Genomic DNA, 23,552 nt, shown 5'->3' with positions numbered 1-23,552 from the left:
ACCACAGTCTATGATCCAATGTGATTTAAAGTCCCGTCCGATCAACATTTGCCCGACTTTTGGCCAGATATCGATGGGGGAAGGCCCGATGGGGCCAATAAGCTGTCGAATCGGTCTGTCTGCAGCTTTTATCGGCTCATGTATGGCCGCCTTAAGAGTTAGAGAGCTGCAAAACAGGAAGTTGAGTTCTGGCTATTATGTTAGACATCCAGTCACTCCAGCCTTTATACATTACATTTTTGGCTTACTAACTATATTAGAAACCTTTGTTTTATTTTGCCCAGCCTTTCTATTTACCCAGTTTTTATTTTTACACTGGACTGGTCCTTTAACCTCCACCCGCATGAGCATCACTTCCTTTTCCTGTCTTCCTCAGCATCTCCCCTGGCAACCACACAGCAGGTAAGCCTAGTATTGGATAATACATGACCTATCATATTGTCATCATCTTTCCATACAGGTGTCCGCAGACTGGGTCGTGGGCACAATTCCAAAAAACCCTTTTTACTTGACACAATTAGAGACGTTCATCATAACACCAGCTCCATCTTTCCCCTTGCCATGTCAGCTGTCCTGTGTCTATTCTCATTCTTCCAGATAATATGGTGGATGTACTAGTTCAGGGCACATATGCTGCTAGGCACATCTCTGTTTGTGTGCGGGGGGCCATATATATGCCAGGTCCCCTGTGCAGCCCCTGTAGTTATGTACCTCAGTACAAAAGCAGGGAAATGTTACCAATAGAGACCCACACAATGTATCAATAACTGCTTCAATATAGGGTGTTATTTTCATTGTTGTGAATCATTGCAGCCTTCTTATTTACCACCTACTGTACTTCTGATTACTGTTTCATGTATGTATTCTTTCTGCTGTTGTGAGAAACAAGTTACCACCACCTAGTGGAGTCCATACAAATTGCACAGCAAGGCAAAAAGGTGAGCTTTGGAGTACTTGAACTTTGTGTTGCCTTACGACAGATTCAGGGCAATATAAATATATTAAACATATATGTATAGCCATGTAAAGCTATGTTGCCCTGTACATGGATGAGTTATAAACTGCAGACAGTGAGGTTGCGTAGGAACAGGCAATGCCATCAAACAGCTGTTCCTGCTGCGTCAGCACTTGCAAAGGCCCATTAACTTCTCCAGCTAATCAGCTCAGTGTATGCTAATAACTAGCCAATGGGAGATAAATGGAGGTGGCACTAAGTCAGTGGGTATGACTGATTGTGGGCAGGGAGAATTAAGGAGACATAGCGTTGCTGGTGCTTATAGACTGCAGCTGGCAAAGGTATCATTGGCAATAAATCTGATTCTGCTATTACATAGTTTCCTGATATAGCTGTGCTTTTTGTCTTTTGCTAGTAGCTTTGAATGCATTGGCTGCCCAGCATACTTTAACTAATGTGGCACTGACCAGGGGAAGGTGGTGATGGCATTACTGATTAGCCTTTCTGATTTGGCCAACCTGTCCATTGGCGCCCCAGAAGCAGGAACAGTGAATTTCAATGCCTTGCGCACCCTACTGCATGCAATCATCAAGCACTTGAATATCCAGGATATTAAGACAGAAGTGTTGGAGGCTGAGAGAGACCTGTACAAAGCACCGTCAGGGTGGGCACATATGGATGGCACAGAGCAGGCTGGGAAGGTGGCATTGGGTTACCATCAGATGGAAGAGAGAATCAAGCACATAGAAAAGCAGACAGAAGCTGTGAACAAGTTGCCCACTGGAGCTGTACTTATAGAAAGGGCAGGGGGTCCGACCCCTGTGGAGGATGTGTGGCACATGTTGCAGATGAAGAAGAGGATTGAGACCAATGAAGAAGGGGTATCTACGGTGAGTGGAGGAGTCACTGTGCTTGCAATGAATAATTATTACCCCAGCTAGGGATTCCCAAACCATATTTGCATAAAGTTACCCAGAATGGTTTCAGTAAGGCTTTATATCAAGACCGTATACCATGTAGCCTCCAATGGTTGACCTCCTAGAATCCCCAGACAACTTTGGCTGCTGGGAGTTGTAGTTCAACAACAGCTAGTGGCTTGTATTCCTTTTTATATATGAGTTTTCATTTGTTTCAGCCTGAAATCTTATCATTGATAGCTGATCCCAGCAGCCACAATGCCATTCTGAGGGCACATTTTAACTTATTTTAATATATATATTTTACTATAATAATATATTTTCTACACCGTCTTTGTATTTCTCCTCCTATTCCTGCCCCTCGTTTAAACCACTGCCTAGTTGCTAGGGTAAGTGGGAGCCTAGCAACCAAATAACCGTTAACATTCAAAAACAGCAAAGAATTTATAAAAAAAAAAAGACCACTGAAAATTGTCTTGGGACAATAGTACAGGGGACAAATTTCAGATGAATGTACAGTAACTTGAGGCCAAAACACAGCCCAACATCTTCAGCATATCAGATATTTATCTTAAGACAAACTTTTCCTTTACTATCTAAAACTAATGCTAACTGCAGGAACAGTTAAAAATTGCAACTCCCAGCACCCCTCAAAACTGGGCAGGCTGGAACAGTCTTGTAGCCTGGCAGAAGTAATAACTATAATATATATAGTTGCCCCATGCCATAATGTATTCTCTTTTTCACCCTTCTCAGATTGCAGTAATTAATCCGCCTAGTGATGACACTATATTGCTGTCTTGGTTCATTATATCTCTACGCCAGATATCCTTTTGCTTAATAAATAGTAAGCAACACAAGTGTCTCCTAGCAGCCCAGAATGCCGTGCTCTTATTGGGCAGTGTGTGGATTCCATCCAGTCACTGTTCTGCACAGTCCTTCTTAAGAGAGCTGCAAGGAAGCGTCCAGCTGTAAAAAGCCATCCCCACTCCTGCCTCTCTTTTGGTGCCTGTTTCCTGGAGACTAAAGAGACAGAGAAGGAAGGCAGAAGTCACAGACCCCCAGCATACAGAGGAATGTGCAAGGAGTTTCAACACCCTGGAAACAAGAATTTTGATCTTTAGTGATTATTGTTAGGGACATAACCATAACTTCTCCTATTGCTCCATATAGCACCCCCATAACTCCTCCTATTGCTGTATATAACTCGCTGTATATAACTCTCACTTTAACTGCCCTGTTGCACCCAATAACTCCTATTGCTCCATATAACTCTTCCTGTAGCTCCCCCTATAATAGGGTTGCCACCTGTCCAGTTTTCACCCGGACAGCCCGGTTTTTTGAAGGGCTGCCCTGGTCAAAAATGCCTGCCCGGTTTTCCAAATTAAGAAAACTCTGCAGGTTTCCCTATGATTGACACGGCGATCGGACAATCGCCGATCGATGCATCATAGTCTGCCCCCTCGATGTCACTGCCCCGCCCCTCCATATCATGACCCCGCCCCCTCTGCGTCACAATCCAGCCCCCTGTCCAGTCTCCACCGGTCTAAAAGGTGGCAACCCTACCTTAAAACTCCATATAACCCTCCATATTATTCTTCCTAATACTTCATATATCCCTTCCTATTACATTTCGCATTGATCCATAAAGCCCTCCGTACAACTATTACTATTAGTCTGTTAAACCCTCCCTATAACTCCTACTACTCCATATAACCTACATAACACCTCATATTGCTCCATATAACCCTTACTATATCTCTACCAATTACTCTACTCTTAATCTTCCTTCAACTCCCCTGTTGCCTGATATAGCACCCAAATAACTCCTATTGCTCCATATAACTCTCCCTGTAGCTCCTCCTATAACTCTATATAACCCTCCATATAACTCATCCTAACACTCCATATAAACCTCCCTATTACATTTCCCATTGTTCTACTCAATAAAAACCTCCCAATAACCCACCCGTGGCTCCATCTAAACCAAACAATAACTCCTCCTATTGATTCATATAATCTTCCTTTTAACTCCTCCTATTACACTTTATAACTGATCTCTAATACTCTCTATACCATTCCTGTAACGCCTCCTATATAACTCTCCTGTGATTCTTCCTAATCTGCACTGTAACTCCTGCTGTTTATTATTCTTTGAATTAAGATGGCCATAGACGTAACAATTATGATCTTTCAAGAAAGATTGTTCGTTACAACACACACATGTATGGTTGAATTATCAGATATACAATAGAATTCTACCTGTATCTGATGATTCAGCACCAACAGTGGCCGATTTTCTGCCTGGTCCGATTGACAAGCCGACTTATATCCAAGTCTTCTGCCGATAACAGCTGGTTCATCTCCTGCCATAAATGCACCAAATATCATACAAAATGAATAATATTGGCTTATATATGGTCACCTTAACTCACCAATCCTAAGGGCAGTGGCTGACAGGCAGATTTGTCGCTCGCAATAGAAATGCACGACTGCGGGCAACAAATCTCCCAAAAATGCTTCTCCGTTGCAAACAACTAAAATCGCAGGTGGTAAAATCACTGCATCGCTTACTTTTACAGAGAGTTCCTCCAGAGGCAACTTTGGGCGAATTCCCAATGTGTAGATTTACTGCCAGCGATTTCAGTTATTTCCAACGGAGAAGCATTTTTGGGAGATTTGTCACCCACAGTTGTACATTTTTATTGTGGCCAACAAATCTGCCCGCCAACCACTGCCCTAAAATTCTTCCTCTTGCTCAATGTAATCTTCACTATTACTACTCCTATTGTCAGTATAAACTTACATATAACTCCTCCTACTGCTCCATATAACCCTCCCATTGCTCTCTATATCCCCATTATATAATTTCTCTAGCTCTCTGATTCATTTAACACCTTTACCATAACCTTATATTGCTCCTTTTAATACTCTTATAGCCCCATACCATTTGGAGTAATTGCTACACTGGAGTAGATCCTGCTGCATAAAATTACAAAGGATGGAACCACTATATAAACCAAATTACATTCTATATAATGCTGTTTAATCCAAAGCTAAATAATTTATCACCCCCATCCCCCTTGGGTCTCATTACAGATAATAACAAGCAACTAGAGTCAACAAACATCTCATCGTCATCACAGAGATGGATTAATTACTGAAATCTGAGAGGGTTGTCTAAATCCTTCATTGCTCTAAGGGGAGGGAGTGAGGACAGGACAGTGAACTTTGCTTTCCCCTGTGAAATTCCTGATATGCAGGGAGGCCTCTCACAGAACATAAAAAGGCTGCACCGATGAAAATAAATCTTCATAATCACATTTGTGCAGTACACGAGAGCCAGACAGCAAGTGGCTTAGGAAAGTTCACTGTTCCAACTATGTCATGGGAAAATATTTAAAACAGTAAAATACCCTAATACAGAATTTGGTAAAGTATATCAAAATCCACATGCATCAAATGCATGTGTTTTGGATTAGGCCAATATACCAAACTAAACTGAATTATTATTATTTTAGCTCTGGTATGGGTATGAGGCTGGAAATGCAGAAAATGCCTTAAATGGTCCCTAGTGCTGGAAGGCAAATATATTAGGTAGCATCAGCTTCACAGATTTTACTATAATCTATGTTCTTGGTTTACTTAGGCAATGGGGCTTCTGCAGGATCTGCTAAATATCACTACAGCTCTCCAGGAGGCCAACAAGGACTTTCAAAGCCAACTACAGAATGTCAGAGAGTCTGTGGAACTGGTGAGCAAAATGGACTTTAAAGGACAATGGGAAATGAATAAAACTCAGTTTGGGGACAGATCTCAGAGGTCTCAGAGTGGGCCAAGCCTACCATGTGGTACAGTGTAGAACAGAAAAAGGTTCAGGCCCAGTTCACTGTGTATGATCTCTATTAACAACATTGTCCCAAGAATCTCTAATGCATGGAACGTGGTTAGAGATATCTAGAGGCAAAAATCACTAAATCCATGGATGGGCACATGTGACAGAAACTGATGGTGATGGTGGTGTCCAGCATGACGGACAGCAGGGTAAACTAATGTTCCAAGTAAGTGTAGCGCACCATTGGGTGAAGCATTTGCTGTGTATTAAGGCTGTGTTTGACCAGGCAAAATCTGCTTGTAGTATGCCCCGGACCCCCAGTGTACCCGTGCAACTCCCTGCAACTCCCGGTACCTGGTGTAGATAAATGCAGCAGGATATTCAGCCAGACAGTCTCTTTGCAGTAAACTATAACTTGTTTATTAACAGAGAACAGTGGCAAGGTCGTAGTTTACAAGCACTTTGATGTTCACAGCAATCATAGAATAGCTTCAAACAGCAATATTCCCTCCAGGGGGTACAAGGTACAGCAGACGGGCTAATATTCAATATGTATCAAAGTTACAGCAACTATAGACTTGGGGAAGAGTTACCACTCTCACTGGGCACTATCCCTTTGGTGAAGCACTAAGGCATGGGTTTGTCAGCCTGGGGTCTTGTATCTTGGCACCCGACTTGGTCCTCACCTCACCCACTGTATTCAGCCTGGGGTCTGGGTACCCTATCTGGTCCTCAACTCACCCACTGTAGTCCCTGCTCTAGTGGTTCAAATACCACGGGGTCCTTACCCCACTATTTCTCCTCGGTGGAGCCACATCTGCTCTCTAGCTACCCTGTGCTGACTTTCTCCTAGAGTGGCTATTACTGTATTACTATCACTATCTCACACTTAACTAGCTTTACCGGCAGACCTGGACCTGTAGTACCTCTCAGTGAGGCAAAGTCCCAGGACAGACCGCAACCACATGGTGCTAAACCCCTTTATATTGACATACAGTGCCATCTAGTGGACATTCTCCGTGAACTAATGTGGACCCAGCCAGGGACATAACTGCCTAAGTTAACTAAAGAACCCTTAGGTGTCCAAATACTAAAAGGGGAACCCAAATCTCAGGGTCCCTACATAAGAAAAGGGGATTGTGACTCACCCCTCTTCCACTTGGCAGAGACCAGAGTGGGACCTCCCACATGTTTGGAAAAAGAGGGAGACCTCAAAATTAAGACTTCTAGGGGCCTCCCATGCCCTAGATGCCAAAGGGAATTATGTTAGAGAAAGGAGAGTGACCTCACAATTAAGAATGAGTGAAATGTTGCCTTCTACATGCAAGAAACTAGTGGGGGTCTGGGGGACTACCCACATGATAGAGACCAGAGTTGGACATCCAGTATGTTTAAGACACAAGGGGCAGTTCACACATTAGAATAACAAGAATAAAGCCTTCCACAGCCAAAAATTCAGTGGGTAACCACCAAAGTGATATGTGACTGTGTGACTGGAGGGTGACATATCATATGAGAGAAACCAAAGGGGAATGATTTCCCAGAACTCTGCACACCAAAAGAGTCCGAGGTTGGCACAGCTCCTGAGGAGAATCTAGGTGGTAGAAACCACATAGTAATCTTAATCTAACATTTTAGATTTAGTCTGTCAATCAAACTTTATACACCTTGGCCAAATTCTTTTTTTAGACTATGCAAGAAGACATCAAAAAATGTTTAAGCCAACTGGAGCTACAAAGATCAGGTGTAGAGAAATTGACCCAAATGGAGCGGGAGCTCATGTCCCTTCAGCAGCGCATGGTAAGTACAGTCCAGCAGATACACAACATCTTCTGTCCTACTTTAAAAATCAGTTAACCTACCTGTCTGTTTCGTGGTGTGGCAGGATACCCACAAAAACACAGAGAATAAATGCATATTCCAAGAACATAGAATGGAATCATAAAAATTTACCAGCTGCCTGTTACATACCGGTCAGCTGAAAGTGCAATGACCTTCTAAAGCAGTGGCCCCCAACCAGTAGCTCATGAGCAACATGTTGCTCTTCAACCTCTTGGATGTTGCTCCCAGTGACCTCAAAGCAGGAGCTTATTTTTGAATTCCAGGCCTGGAGGCAATTTTTGGTTGTATAAAAACCAGGTGCACTGCCAAACAGAGCCTCAGTATAGGTTGATAATCCACATGGGGCTACCAAATGGCCAATCACAGCACTTATTTGGCACCCCAAGAACATTTTTCATGCTAGTGTTGCTCCCCAACTCCTTTTACTTCTCAATGTTGCTTACGGGTTCAAAAGGTTGGGGATCCCTGTTCTACAGACTATAATAGTGTAATAGCCAGTGAATTACAGAGAATACACTATAGCAAATATATTCCACTTTTATACATATACTATGCTTCTCTTGCCGCAGGCAACTTTGGAAAAAAGGTTGATGCAGTATCCGAGCCCAAGTGAGCTGAACAACATTGTGGGGTGGGATATCCTACGAGAGACACTTGTGACTCGTGGTATGGTAAGTAATGGGTTCCAAGACACTATATTTCCCATTTACTTCCCAATTACTACATTACATGGCCAAACCTAGAACTGTTCTTCATATTGAAAAGCACTATTCATAACTCCAAAAAACCGTGTTGTCATTGCTCCTGAGTCCAATCATTGCAGGTTTTACACCATTGCACATGGTGATCTTTGGCTTGTGTGCAGCTACTTGGCCATAGAAACTCCATTCATGAAGCTTTGACGTTGCATCCAGGGGAGGCTGGAAGTCAGTAGTAAGTGCTGCAAACAAATAAGGAAATTAGTAAGCTTATCACACTGTAAGCTTCTATGAGTGTCTACTGCTTTGTAGTTGAGATGCATCAGCCCTTATTTTCTATGAGGCCATTTCCGGCTGACTTCTTGACAGAAGACATCACTGACCAGGAGCTGGATTGGCTTACATTGTAAATCATTTTTTAGGGGGGGGGGGGTGTTGGAGGAAAGAGTTCAGTTTAATTTGGAGTGGATGATGTTCATCTTTAATTGGTGTGGTTGAAAGATCAAAAACCATTAAATAAAAGGGGTGTCCATATACCTATTTTAAAGATGACGCCACCAAACTGTATTTGTGCTAGTGTGTTAGTTCAATCATTAAAGATACAATTATTGGCAATTTGTGGAATAAAAACGATTTGTTGCATGGCAATTAAAAAAGACAGAGACAGGGTTAAGAGCATAGCTAAAGGGAGATCCTGGTGCCTTGCAGGCTCACAAAGACCCACATACATTATGGTCCTAAGAATGAGCAAACAAGTGGTGTCATGTGTTAAAATAGTTGATTTACTGTGCCCATATGCCAACAACATTTACTCCATTGCACAAACAGTTGCATTAATATTTGCTTCACTGAATATGAATAATTCTCCTAATTATGATACAAGGACTTTAGCCAAACAAAACTATATCTCCAAGTGGTAACGGCCTACAGATACCATATTTACATGGTGAGTCACAGCTCACCCAAGATGAGAATAAAGGAGAAATAAGTCAGAGTGCCTTGTCTAAACACCTCTCCTAATCACTATGAAATGTAATCTTTGTCAACATCATTCTCATTAAAGGCCCTATGCAGGGCCGGACTGGGAGTAAAAAGCAGCCCAGGCAAAAAAATTAAAGCAGCCCACACGTAAATGCATGCTGGTGTTTTACAAATACACACATATATTTTATATATGTATATATAAAATATGGAGATAATTTATTGATTGTGCACCCAAGCAAATGAACACTTTATTCAAGAGTGCCGGCCCTACGTTGGTTACAGTAGGGGGTTCATTATCCCTTATAATACATAAGTGTATTTTTTACCCTTGCCCAAAAGCTTTATATTTCCCCACTTTTACATGTTGCTTCTTCTGCTAAGCTCTTAATCTCCACCCCAACCCTACCAAGCCCACAGAGCAATACAGCAGGTAGAAAGACAAGTAGAAGGCAGCACCAGTGGTTTGCCAGCTTGAAATGATTGTTTCCTAAGTCAGCACCTCACAGTCAATAAGGAAGGTTTTTGCCTTCCTCTGGATCAACTAGCAGTTAGGTAGGTTAGGCTACTGTTCACCAATACTAATGAAAGAAAACATATAAATACTCACTAGGTCAAATACCATTCTTCGTTTAATCTCTGCATTTGTCATTATTCTTGATTTGCCTCCCACTCGTCTCCCTTTAAACTTTAAACTAAACACTGCATTCTGTTTGGCAGCCTCTCCTATTTTCCTTTTCAATCTCTTTTATTTCTATTATTTTGCTTGCAAATGGTTAAAAGCTATTTTAAAAAAAATCTTTTTTAAAATTGATATTTATTAGCACTGGCACCTTAATTGTTTGATGATCTAAAATTAATTCATAGTTAATTGATTGTATATTGAATGCACTTTAATTAATGAACTACAAATTGATTAAATGAATTCATAAATTAATTGATGTTTTTTATCGATAAATTAATTGATCGCTAAGTTAGTATTGAATCGATTACACTAAACACGAAACACTGATTGATGCACCTCAAGGGTACTGTATAATTTTAAATTCATTTTAGAATAAAAGATAGTGTGGGGTACTGTTTGCTCTTTGTTAGCCTCTACTTTTCTGTAAATATAATTCCAAAATCATAAACTCCCCCTCATCATAAACATAAAGTTTACAGCCGGCTCTTACAATAATTTATAACTCGGCTTCAGTGCAGCATGGATGTTCAGTCTGTGGGGGGCTTCAAATTCTTCTGTCACCGCTGATCACTTCCTCCTAGGTCACAGGGGTCAGACTTCTGCTGCGTGCCTGCTTGCATCTATCTCTTTCACAGGATAACAGAAGTCAGTGTCAGGAGCATGAATAGATCAGCAATGACAGGGAGTTCGGAAACGTTCACAGGCACTGGTAGGACTGCAAACGGGAGGGGGGGGGAAAGAAAGTAAAAGCTCCTACCGTCCGTGGTACGGGCTGAAAGATAAGTTAATTAGCTGTCCCACCATGCCGTGTACGTTGGTGTGAGTGATTACTAGCTGGCAAGTGCAGCGAGCACCGCATCTAATTAGGCAGCGGGCGGCCCACTAGAATGCAGGGTAGAGCGGCCCCTCGGGCATTTGCCCGAACTGGTACATTATCAGTCCGGGCCTGGCCCTATGGTACCAAATACAGTCTGCAAGGAGTTAGGACTATCTCCAGCTCCCAAATGTTAAAGGGATACTGTCACTGAATAATTAGCTTTTTAATTTGCCATGTAAAACACTCTGACAGTTTGGTACATTGATCAAAATAGATGGAAAGGCTGGGAATTCCTATAAATGTATGTAACCCTCAATTGTGAAATATTACAGAAGTAAAATGGTGGATAAAAGGCATTCTAGAGCTGGCTTAGTGAAAATGGGTTTATAAACACTGTTCTTGTATTTTAGGATGCCGAAACCTCATGCACTGACCTTCCTGCCTTTGAAAAGATGGTTCCAGATCTAGAAACTGGCTGGACTCAAACCAGTGACCCTGCATATGCCACTGTCTCCCTTCAGGCTGTAACCTCACATGCTGAAGAACCATTTCAGACCGATTTTGTCTTCACAGTGGTTGCTCCACCTGGACTACAATCTGAGGAGCAATTCCAAGAAGGAGCTCCATGTCAAACTGCTCTTGACCCTCTGGTAGGGCCTTTATCCCAAACTGGAGGGGATACTCTGGCTGCTGTTTTACCACAAACGACAGTGTCTGTTCACGTTTCAACAGACATGACATCTACTCCCACTGGTGGTCCAGTGCCCCCCTATAGTGCTGTTAACACCTCTATTTCCACTCACCCAACTAGATCTCCTATGGTGGGTTCCCCCAGCACAATGCCTGCTCATTTCCCTGGAATGAGTTTTGCTCTTGCGCAGGTCACTGACCAACCCAAAGACCCCGCTGCCATAACTATGGAGATCAGCAGCCAACTTGTCTCCAGTCACCCCATTACTAGTGCTACCATTCCAGCTGTCTCCTCCCATGGAAGCAGCAGAGCTTCACAGCGCTATGCAGATACAGTGGAGGCTCTGCGTAAAATGGGAGCTCTAACAGACAAATATAGTGTGCTGAGGGAGAGAGTGGAGGTACTTGTGAGGAACAAGGCTGATCGATCAGAACTTAAAGCATTTTTAGAAGGAAGAGGTAAGGAATGTTTCTCTTTTTAATAGAACTCAACAGTGAAATGGGTCATATGGCAAACTGACAGCAAGTCATCACTTCTGATTTCCCTTCCCCAAGATGGTGACCCAAGCCTTTCTTAAAAGAAAAGGTAAAATAACTGGTGGGGTGTTCCAATGTTCCTAGACCTGCTACCTCAGGCGTGTGCTCCTTTTCAAAAAATGTACATTCCACAACCTTCTTTCGTTCTCTCGGGTGACTCCTTTGCCAGTGTTAGTCCATATGCGGTACATAAATCTGTACTGTGCATGTGCTTGTTAAAACCCATCCAGGTAACCAGAAAGAGATGACATTGCCGTACCCAAGCTAATGTGGTTTTTGAAGAAGATAAGAGCCAGTAGATAAATGACTACACTCAACTGGCACCTCCCAGTGATTTGCCATTACCAATATCGGACTGGGACACCAGGGGCCCACCCAAAATCCTCTGACTAGGGGCCCACCCAAAATCCTTTGACTAGGGGCCCACCAATTAATCTTAGACCAGGGGCCCACTCTTAGTACTATTATTCTTCCTTTCCTCAGTCATCTATTCTCCTTTTCTTTACATACTATAATCTATTATTCCATCTATTTAGCCACTTTGTTCTCATAGAAATAGGGAATGACCATGAAATAGGCCAAATGTCTAGCAGCATGAGGGCCCACTGACACCTGGGCCCACAGGGACTTTTCCTGGTATCCCTGTGGGCCAGTCCGATACTGGCCATTACCAATAAATAAGCCCACTGTTCTATACTTCCGGTCCAATGCCTATACACTTCCCACCTTCCAAAAAAACTGTACACATGAGGGAAAAAGAAAACTTGGGATATCTGTCTTTACAGGGAAACTAACAGTACCTGATGGCAGTAATAATGTCGCCAGCCTACAGGATGAGATGAACATTACTAGATTTATGCACGAAATGAAAGCAGAGAGGGAAAAGGTAAGAGACCGTGGAAGTGAGAATATGAGAAAAAAACTTAAAGGGTGAGAACATACTAAACACAAATGTCCAGCTGGCAGCATTAAAAGGTGGGAAGGGAGTATGTACAGTAACGAAACAGTGTAGAATTCAGTGGACAATGAAATATCCTTTTCTGGACAGCTATTTACAGTTTAAATAAAGTCCATAATTAGGGTGAACCAAAGTGAAGCCATGTTGTATGTTCAAAAACAGACACTGGGTGGCACTCAAACCCAGTACAAGATTTTCAGTTCTCCTCCTTATAGAGTAGTAAGGCTGTCAGGGGTATGTTTGTATATATTTATTTAGAAAGAGCTACTGGTGCATGCAGCACTGCACCGTAAACAATTCATAGAACAGCATGAAGTAGCCTGATTATTCAATCAAGGATGCTTGGGGGGGGGGGGATATGTGGATCACATAATTTGCCAGGACCAACTGATATCACACTAAACTCCTGTGAAGATTTGACATAATCTCTATAATGTACACTTGATAACATCACAATAATACTCATTTTAAGTCAGAGGTAAGGCAGAGTCTGAATAAAACAGAGAAGGGCTGAGCAAGGCCTTGTTGCAAAAAGCTGTTTTGCTGTGTATCACCATATGCAGGATAACATGTTTATTAAAGTAGAACTAAAGCTTAAAGAAGTAGTTATGGAATAATGCACTAATGTTTAGGGTTCTGTACCAGCCCAAAGTAACCACAGTCCTTTAGCAATGAAGATCTGTGCCTCCCTCATTTTCTGCTTGATGATTTGTGACAACCCCCTAAGAATTAGCTTCTCAACAGCAGCCCACTGAGCATGTGCAGTGCCCCGGATACTCAGAACAAAATCCAAGATGTGGAGCTCCTTTAACAGCTTTGAAAGCCTGGATCATTAATAATATAGGGCTGCTGAAACTTGAGGCTGCCCATGATGTCCTACTGTTTTTGACATCTCCTGGCTACATTGCTCCATATTTTATCTTATATTGTTTCTTCCTTCTAATAGAGATACTTTCTCTCTCCCTCAGGATGGGGATCTGATTGGCGACCTCCAAACCAAAATGTTAACGTTCCAAGGAGGGTGTGAGAGGTTGGAAAAGTATTTGACTGAAGAGCAGAAGCAGACACAGAGACACATTGATGTGAGTTTAGTATAGCAGTAGTGAAACTATTAAGTCGGTATTCTTGCATAGCCTTTAATATTGCTGCTTATCAATCGTCCACTCTCTGTTGGTCAGTTGTGTAACACGTATTCCTATTTCTAAACCTGCAGGTTCTCTACCAGAAGTTGGAAGAAATGGAGGACAAGAAAGCTGACAAGGAACACATTGAGCTGGAAATAGATGTGGTGAGCACCATGCTGGGGGTCGTCTCCAGAATTAGCATGAAGCTGTCCAGTGACAATAAATCTAATACCAAATAAAGCTGGCCATACACCTTAACCCTACCTTGTCAGGTTGTACCCCTAAATATTTCCTTGCCTGTATATGTTATGTGTATTTCTTTTTGTGTGAGGGCAGAAAGCAGATAAGCAGGCTCTGGATGGGAAAGTGAGCCGTGTCCAGTTTGATGCCACCACTGAGCAACTGAACAACATGGTCAATGAGCTGCTGGGACGAGTGACTGGACAGGAACAAGACTGGCAGAAGGTTCTGGAAAAAACCAACAAGGAGATGCAGAACAAAGTAAGGAAGCTGTGGGCTGCATTCCATTGTCATCTACTTTCAATTTCAAGCATCATGTTTTACTTCTTCTGATCTCCTTTCCTAGAATCTTAGTTAGTTTATTCTTTCTTTCACCAATGGCTTTTATTCACTACCTACCATAACTCTTTCTTTTCTTTCTTGGTGTCCTATAGGTGCTTCAAATCTTCTTTCTCCGTGAAGCATCAACTGTTTCCCCAAAAATGCAACTTGCCACTTACCTGTATTTTTAGCTCTCCATTATTTAACTTGAATTCCCAAATCACTTTGTTAGATATTTCCTCTGTTCTGTGCTCTTTCTGTTTCTCTTACCACGTCCATCCATCATTTTCACCAATTCCGTTTCCTCCTATTTGTTAGTATTTGTGCATAAATAAAGTACATACATCATTTTTTCTGTATAATAATACGGACTACTTCTTTAGTTAGATCGTATGGAATTAGACCCATTTAAGAAGACGCTTGAGGAGCATTTAAAGTCTATTAGTCGTCAGTTGCAAGAACGGTCACCCCAGTATGAGGTGGATGAGGCTGCAGGCATCCGAAAGTAAGAAGTTACAGTGAGTTTGGCAAAGGAATAAGATTAGGGAAGAAGCACAGCTTTATGGGTATACAAGAACTGTGGACTACAATCCAAGAACCCCAAGGTATCCCATGTTGGATATGGGTAAAATAATCACTAATAATAAATAATCACTATTTGTGGGTTCATTTAAAAGGTTTGTGTAAAATTAACATGTGTTTAATTCAGCCATAGCTGACAAGACCTTGGGCAGCAGAAAATAATGATGTGCCAGAATGAGTAAAGGAAGCTCAAAAACTGTGTCTCATTAAATGAGATAATATGGATCAGTCATATATACAAAGTTTGGCCTAGCATTGCAGAGGTCATCTATCATGTGTAGATTGCATAAAATGTTTACCCTATCATTGTTTATATCTAAATATGTGTATTTTAATAAAAACAAATTGTCCATTTCAATGTATTGTTTTTAAAATGCAATTCATTAGCTATAAACATTGATAGGAAATAATGGAAGGGGAGATAAAATGGTACGGCATTTGCTAAAAAGACATTTTACTGATTCTCTTCATCTGTCATCCTCAGACAACTGATTTCCCACTTCCACTGCCTCTCCTGCGACCGCCCTTTGGACATCAGCATGCCAGGCCCGTAAGTTCTCAAAGGCTATTCCTATCCAGCAACATAGTCTTTTTCTAGAGCAGTGGTCCCCAACCAGTGGCTTGCGAGCAACAAGTTGCTCACCAACCCCTTGGCTCTTGCTCCCAGTGGCCTCAAGTCATGTGCTTATTTTTGAATTTCTGGCTTGGAGGCAAGTTTTGGTTCCATAAAAACCCAGTTTATGGCCAAACAGAGCTTCCTGTAGGCTGTGATTCCACATAAGATAACTTATATGCTTTATTTGGCACCCCCAGGAACTTTTTCATGTGTTTGTTGCTCCCCAAATCTTTTTTTTAATGTGGCTTATGGGCAAAAAAAGATAGGGGACCTCTGCTCTTGAGCGTGTGAGTTTAGTGTCCATGTGTGTTCAGCACAGATCATTAAAGAAAGAGGCAGTTTAGAAGCCTTATGGCAAAACAGTGTTTGGCAGGAGCCTCACATGATGAAATGTTCTCTGTGTAGCTAAAACATCCATTTACATCCAAAAAAAATCCCATAGGGTAGACAGAAGGTGATTTGGGTGATTCAGTGCCCACTATTTCTCCCTGCCAAATTATTCGGCTGTAAAGCAGCATTGCTTTGCCCTCTTACACGTCCCGCTTAATTTCTATCAAACCATCAAGAAATGTGCACATTCACTGAGCCTTCTATACTCCACCCAGTCAGCTGATCCTATCATAATACTTTTTCTTTATTTCTTTTCCCACGCTGTGTTGGTGTAGAGTTGGTGTAGAGTTTAAAAGGGCTGTTCACACTCCAAATTTCAGTTATATTGTTTTCACATTGTTTAGTGTTGGAAAAACAAATCACAAATAGAAAATAGGAAGTAATTTAAGAAAAGTATTTATTTCTAATGATCAAAAAACTGCTGAACTGAAAAAAGTGTTAGTGAATTAACAGTTTAAACACAGAGAATTTTGAGGAGGCAGGTGACCTTCAGCATCTCCATTTTTGTGGCAACAGTTTCAGATCAGACTGAAAGTTATGGAATGTAGAGCCAGCAGGGTGTTGGCAAGTTTGGGGTGTCGCTAACCAACTGTAAATGGTTTGGGTCAGGGCCGCCATCAGAAATCATGGGGCCCCGTACAACAAAATTTTCTGGGCCACCTGGTCCCCGCCCAGCCCCAAGCCCTATACCAAATCCTGCCCACCCCACACCACAGTAAAAAGGCCACAAAGACAGTGTTAAAAACTGTAAAAATCCCACACACAAGTTATAAAAAGCTATTTGTGTTTAGGACCCCATTATAAGTTAATTAAAACATTGGCGGCCAGGGTCCCACATAAAAGTTTTTAAAAACACATTGGTGGTCAGGGCCCCCATACAAGTTAAAAAAAATTATTGGTGATCAGGACCCCAATAAATTTAAAAAAAAAAACTTTGGCGCCAGGAGCCCCATAGGATATTTAACAATAACATTGATGACCAAGGGAGGGGCCTATATAGTATTAAAATATTACATTGGTGGCCAGGGGTTTAAATAAAAAAAAAACACAGTGGTGTTCAGTGGAACTTACCTTAGGCTACTTTCGTGGCTTAGGGTCTTTTTGCGGCTTTGTGGCTTCAGCTTTGGCTCCTTTTGTGGCTTGGGGTCTTTTCCTGGCTTCAGGACTTCAACTTCGGGTCTTTTCGTGGTTTCAGGTCTTTTCGGTGCTTTGGCTCATTTTGCGGCTTCAGGTTTTTGGGTATTTGGCTCTTCTGGAGTTCGGCTCTTTGGGAGTTCGGCTCTTCGGGATTTTGGCTCTTTAGCGGTTTAGCGCTTTCAAGGGGGGCCTGGATAATTCAAAAAGTGCAGCACAGCTGGGCCCCCTTTAGGCCCGGTACAAATGTACACCCTGTGCCCCTCTGATGGCGGCCCTGGTCTGGATGAATTGAGGAAGTGACCTTAAATATTGGAAGGTATGCAGCTGGTTAAAATACCGGGCCATATTTTCTTGCTTTAGTGTGAAAGAGGCAATTTTAGGGACAATATCCACTGGTAAGAGTCATGTATAAATAAAAACAGAGCTGTAAAAATCACCTTTCTACAGTTATATGTAGAGGATATCCAGAACAGTAAATAAGTATTCAAGCTGTCACATGCACCACTAATAAGGAAGTAGTGAATGATAAATTGATTAATTTTCCCTTTCAATCCATACAGACCAATACTGACCATTCCTAATGTTCCCGGACTGCCAGGTCATCGTTCTACAAGGCCACAAAGTGTGTACGAGCTGGAACAACACTTCCGCAAGTGAGTGTATAAGAGAAAGGCAAATATAATGAAATGTGACTTTATGATCCAAAAATAATTTGTACTTGTGCCTTAAATTTAGTAAATTAGATTTGTTTGAGTAAATCAGTTTTCCTATTTTAGAATTACTTTTGCTTTTGTTTGGATAAGTCAAAAACAATTTGGCACACCCCAATGAATTAGATTTCCCTTGTTTTTTAAACTCTCTTTTGTCAAGTATACACTATGTAATCATTATAAATACATTATATATACATTTTGATAAAAAGACTAGTTGTCTATGTCTCTTCTCTGACCCGGCAGACAGATTCAAACTACAGAGACTTCTGTCAGGGTAAATCATTAGTCTAGAAATCTCAGTGGTGCAAGAGAGTGGAGAAATACGTAGGGAAGAGTTCCTAGCCATGTGCAGAGGATTGTGGAATTGTCACTATTGACCAACTTGTTGATATGTAACCTGATGTGGTGGGACTCTTGTAGTGATCGTCCCCAGGAATTGGTGGATTATAACTGCATGTCCAGTGCCCGTAGATGTGGGGGTAGCCATACGCTGACCTATTCCCATCGCCACTTTTCCAAGTTGCAAAACATCACGCCAAAAATTTTTCCTGAAGAAGGCAGCAAAGGATTTGCTCAGAAGGTGGGTGAAGGTACAAATATTTGAGAAGTAAAGATGATATTCTTGTATTTAATTCGAGTAGTCAAGAGTTTTCATAACAGTCATTTGGGCAAATTCACTAACCTGCCAGGACAACGCTAATTCACTAAAATCCAAAGTTGCGTCCAGGGCGCCGAATGCTGGCAAAGTTGCGCTAGCGCTACTGCGCCAAGCGGGTCTAAGTTGCGCTAGCATTGGCTAATTTGCATACGGCAAAAAGTTAAAGTTGAATGGACGTATATGTTGCAGCAAATACATTACGCTACACAAGCCCGGGAATAATAAAATAAAATTGTTATATTGTCCTACACATGAGCCCAGTGTATAGTTTATGCGCCATATGTTAGGAAATGTAGGGGGGAAGCCGGGTACCCCAGACACTAGCGTTTTTTGGGAAAATGATCAACTATTTTTTTTGTAACTCCTATCTGCTCTATTGCACTTCGCCTGGTCTGAGGTGGCGAAGGCAAGTCTGGCGTAAGAGGTAACGTTCAGTAAAATCCGCATCTTAGTGAATTTGCGTAGTTACGTCCATTCACCAGATCGTAAATTCACCAGGCGTCAGGGAGCGAAGTACCACTAGAGTCTATCTCCTTCGCTAGCCAGCGAAGTACCGAAATGACGTCACGCTGGCGAATTTTCACCAGCGTTAGTCACTTTGCCCTTTAGTGAATCTGCCCCTAGGACTCTTACATCAACTAATTTCATTCCATCAGAGACAAATAGCCAGTCCTGGTATTTTCCAAATTGTATTTGTTTTTTACAGCTACAACAGCATGCGCTAATACCCCTTTTTTCCTTCTAACCCTTCTTCTTCATACACTCAGGAAGAAGATATTCTTGGGCTGAATGGACACATCTATAGAGGAAGGATGGATTCACGTCTACCAGCCATTTATAGCATCAAGGATGGTAAGTGGATTATGAACGAAAAGAGTGGTGGGAATTCACCTGCTTGGGAGCCGCTGGATCTGTAAGGACCCTTAACCATAAATAAATTGATATAGATCAGCAAAAAGGCAGAAAACTGTAGGATAAAGATGTCAACTTACAAGTTTACATGCAGGGATGGGGGACCACTGAAGATGTAAAACAGGGAATGATACACCAATTTTTTCACTTTGATGATTAGTTTCTAGTTACACTGTTGATGGTGAGCGCATATGTTACCCAAAAACAGCACCTCTAAGGGTAAGGCCAGACGAGGAGATTCGGGGAGATTTTGTCGCCTGGCGACTTATCGCCACGTCTTTTGCACGACTATCTCCCCGAACTGCCTCAGCGTCTTTTCCCCATAGGCTACAGCTCAAAATCTAAAGCGCATGCGATTTTGAGCTGTAGCCTATGGGGAAAAGACTCTGAGGCAGTTCGGGGAGATAGTCGCACAAAAGACGTGGCGATAAGTCGCCAGGCGATAAAATCTCCCAGAATCTCCTCGTCTGGCCTTACCCTAAATGGTGAGGAGTCAGTTTGGCAGTGTACATAGGCTGCCTGTAAGGCCAACCACAGGCATTGACAAATTTAGATAAATAATGGCAATGAGACACACAGAACTCTTATATTGTGCCCACTAAGGCAGTCAGACCTCTGCACATTTTATCAACTACCCATTAGCAACGTTGTGTTGACTGTTTATCGCTCTTTTTAGGAAAATCCAGGACAATGCTGAAACTTTCTCAGACTTCGCAGAAATCTATTCTTTCCTGTTATTCTCGACCCCAAAGTGCCAAGTCTGCTGGACTAAGTCCTACAGGTACCTAGGGAAATAGTGTTTGCTGGTGGGGGACTCAGGGAGCTTTGTAGGTGAGACAAACATGAATCACTAGAGATTTTGGTATGCAGTAAGCCAGTACATGGCTGGTTTCTACATCTTGCTGAACTGAGACTCCCATTATTCTACTGGTATATGTAAAAGTACATAAAATTTGTGTTGAAGAAAATGATGTACCAACCATCTGCACTCAATATTCATTGGTCTAAAGTAGTTAGAATGATGAAAGCAGACATCTGATTGGTTAGCAGAGAGTTATAGGGGCAAATTCACTAAGCGCCGAAGCGCCTAACGCTAGCGTTGGTCATTTTCGTTACTTCGCAAATTCACTAACGAACGCTGGCGTACATTCGCTAGTGTTACTTTGCACCCTTACGCCTGGCAAATTTGCGCAACGGACGTAACTACGCAAATTCACTAACGCGCGCATTGTACTGAACGCTACCTTTTACGCTAGACTTCCTTCGCCAACTCAGACCAGGCGAAGCGCAATACAGTAGATAGGGATTGCTTCAAAAAAAGTCCAACATTTTTTGGGGCTCCCCTCCTTCCCCCCTACATTTCCTAACTCATGGCAACTTAACTATACAGTGGGCACATGTGTAGGGCAAAATAACATTTTTATTTGATGTTTTGAAGGTTTCCCAGGCATTTCTAGTGCTGCTACATATTCCTCCATTGAAATTTGAATTTGGCGCCGTATGCAAATTAACCATCGCTAGCGTAACTTCGCTTCGCTTAGCGAATCAACACTAGCGCAACTTCGCAACCTTACGCTACCCCTGAGCGCAACTTCGGATTTTAGTGAATTTGCGGAGCGCCAGCGAAACTACGCCTGGCGAAGTGCGGCAAAGTGCGGCGAAGTATTAATGAATGTAGCAAGTTGTAACAGTTCAGAATCTGCTCCTGGATTACGGAGCTGCCAGACTGAGACAGGAACATTCAATTTTAAAAAAAAAATTAAACTTCAATTTTGTAAAAAAAGAAAAAAAATGCACAGCAACTGAACAAAGTATTTATTCTGGTGGACAATCAAAGAAAACAATTGAATTGAAAAAAAGTAATTGGAAGGTGAACAACCCCTTTAAAGGAGAACTAAACCCTGAAAATGAATATGGCTAAAAATGCCATGTTTTATATACTGAACTTATTGCACCAGCTTGCAATAGCAGCAATGATCCAGGACTTCAAACTTGTCACAGCGGGTCACCATCTTGGAAAGTGTCTACTACTCTAACATGCTCAGTGGGCTCTGAGCAGCTAAGTTTAGGGCTTGTCAGAAATTATCAAGCAGAAAATGATGTTGGCCTGGAATATAAACTGATGCTACAGGGCTGATAACTAAATTCTGATGCTAATTGCATACCTCCCAACTGTCCCTTTTTCGGAGGGACAGTCCCTCTTTTGACAGCTCAACCCGCAGTCCCTCAATTGTACTGGTAAATCCCGTTTTACTCTGCACTGAACAGCCAGAAAAAGAAACAATGTTTCTAACTTAATTGGCTTTTGGCCAGAACAGCCACCAGGTGCACTTGGAAACTTGTGTAACAATTTTGAGATAAGTAATTGTAACAATATTAGATAACAGGTCCCTTGGGAAAAGTTAGACTCACAGCTTAAAGGGCAATTCACCTTCATTAGCAAAACTTTAATAACAGAAAAAAAATCACAGACGTGTTCAAACTTTCATAACCTGCCAAATTTTGTAAAATAAACATGGTAATTAGGGGGTGTGGCCACCAAAATGGGCGTGGTCAAACCTTTTGCCTCGCTTTGCCATCTTTTTTGTCCCTCTTTTTGTTTCCAAAATGTTCGGAGGTGTGCTAATTGCACTGGTTTCTGTGCTGCCATGTAGTAATTATCTGTATTAATTACTAATCAGCCTTATAGTGTGACATTTCTATTCTATGTGTACTGTATATTGTGAGTGGTCCCTAAGCTCAGTAAGTGACAGCAGCACAGAGTATGTGCAGTGAATCAGCAGAAAAGAAGATGGGGAGCTACTGGGGCATCTTTGGAGACACAGATCTTTACTGCTAAAGTGCTGTGGTTGCCTTGGGCTGGTACAGAAGTACAAAACACAGTGTCGGACTGGCCAACCAGGATACCAGGAAAAGTCCCGGTGGGCCCAGGTGCCAGTGGGCCCTCATGCTGCTAGACATTTAGCCTATTTCATGGTCATTCCCTATTTCAATGAGAACAAAGTGACTTAATAGATGGAATAATAGATTATAGTATGTAAAGAAACAACTAGGAGAATAGAGGTTAAGTGTGAAAAGGAAGAATAATAGCAGTGACAGTGGGCCCCTGGTCTAAGATTACTTTGTGGGCCCCTGGTCAAAGGTTTTTGGGTGGGCCCCTGGTGTCCCAGTCCGACACTGACAAAACATAATGTACAACATTTCTAGCCTATTTCTTTAGTTTAACTTTCCTTGTCATTTAAATTGCATTCTGCCATTTTTGACTGTTCCAAGCCCAAACCTCCATTCTTCCAATCCTACAGCACAGGCTTGAATCTCTCAGGAGCGCCCAGGATCTGCCCAGCAGTGGCCACTCCGGAGCCAGGAGTCCCCGGAGATAAGACTGGATACAGCCATTAAACCTCAGTGTGCAGACGAGCTTGTCATGTAGAATAAAACTCCTGCTGCACAGACTCCCACTTGTAATTTTTGCTGCTGGGGATGCACTGAAATTGGGGTGGTCTTGTCAGATTAGCATATACCCAACTAGTTGGGCCTTACAGAATCAGTGACTCAATTTAAATATTTCTGTGACTTCCTACACAGATTGTTGCTGTTTTGCAAGTCTCCTCATTATAAATGTACTGCTATAACAGCAGGTAATGGATCATACTCAGAAGCTGCAAAGAGGGGAGTGCTCTGACAGGGAAGGGGAGTACACGATTACTGCTAAAATAAAGCTCCCCATTAGAAGTTGGGGTAAATTCCCAGCCGAGGATTAGCCGCAGCACTACACCCTGCTTTTCAGGCCTGTGAAAAAAAAAACACTTCCTCTTTCTTAGAAACAAGAGGCGGTGGAAAGTGAAATAAAATGGTGAATGCCATGTGCTTGTGTGTGTGTGTGTGTGTGTAGGGAGGGGTGGATTCGGGGGAAATGAAGTGCAGAACAGGTGGAGGGACTGGAT

At 42.1% G+C, this 23,552-nt stretch overlaps 1 protein-coding gene across 5 annotated transcripts; it reads left to right on the top strand.

Annotated features, from left to right (window-relative positions):
• The first annotated feature begins 352 nt into the window (after nucleotides 1–352).
• qrich2.S (glutamine rich 2 S homeolog) lies at nucleotides 353–23,061 on the top strand. Of its 5 annotated transcripts, none has more exons than XM_041578700.1 (17): nucleotides 353–402; nucleotides 1,374–1,845; nucleotides 5,522–5,626; nucleotides 7,397–7,507; nucleotides 8,119–8,220; nucleotides 11,141–11,879; nucleotides 12,743–12,843; nucleotides 13,884–13,997; nucleotides 14,129–14,203; nucleotides 14,376–14,540; nucleotides 14,984–15,105; nucleotides 15,667–15,732; nucleotides 17,886–17,978; nucleotides 18,459–18,618; nucleotides 19,464–19,548; nucleotides 20,285–20,389; nucleotides 22,911–23,061. In XM_041578700.1, exons 2-17 carry the CDS (start codon nucleotides 1,438–1,440, stop codon nucleotides 22,919–22,921), a joined length of 2,562 nt encoding a protein of 853 aa, XP_041434634.1. In that variant the 5' UTR covers nucleotides 353–402; nucleotides 1,374–1,437; the 3' UTR covers nucleotides 22,922–23,061. The 5 variants fall into 5 exon arrangements, 4 of the variants coding, with proteins under 4 accessions (XP_041434634.1, XP_041434632.1, XP_041434635.1 ...); XM_041578698.1 differs by having other exon boundaries at nucleotides 354–402; nucleotides 1,371–1,845; XM_041578701.1 differs by lacking the exon at nucleotides 353–402 and adding an exon at nucleotides 426–938.
• The last annotated feature ends 491 nt before the right edge of the window (nucleotides 23,062–23,552 follow it).

The sequence above is a fragment of the Xenopus laevis genome, chromosome 9_10S (assembly GCF_017654675.1).
Source record: "Xenopus laevis strain J_2021 chromosome 9_10S, Xenopus_laevis_v10.1, whole genome shotgun sequence".
Taxonomy (NCBI): Eukaryota; Metazoa; Chordata; class Amphibia; order Anura; family Pipidae; genus Xenopus; species Xenopus laevis.
This window is presented reverse-complemented; position numbering and strand designations above follow the sequence as displayed.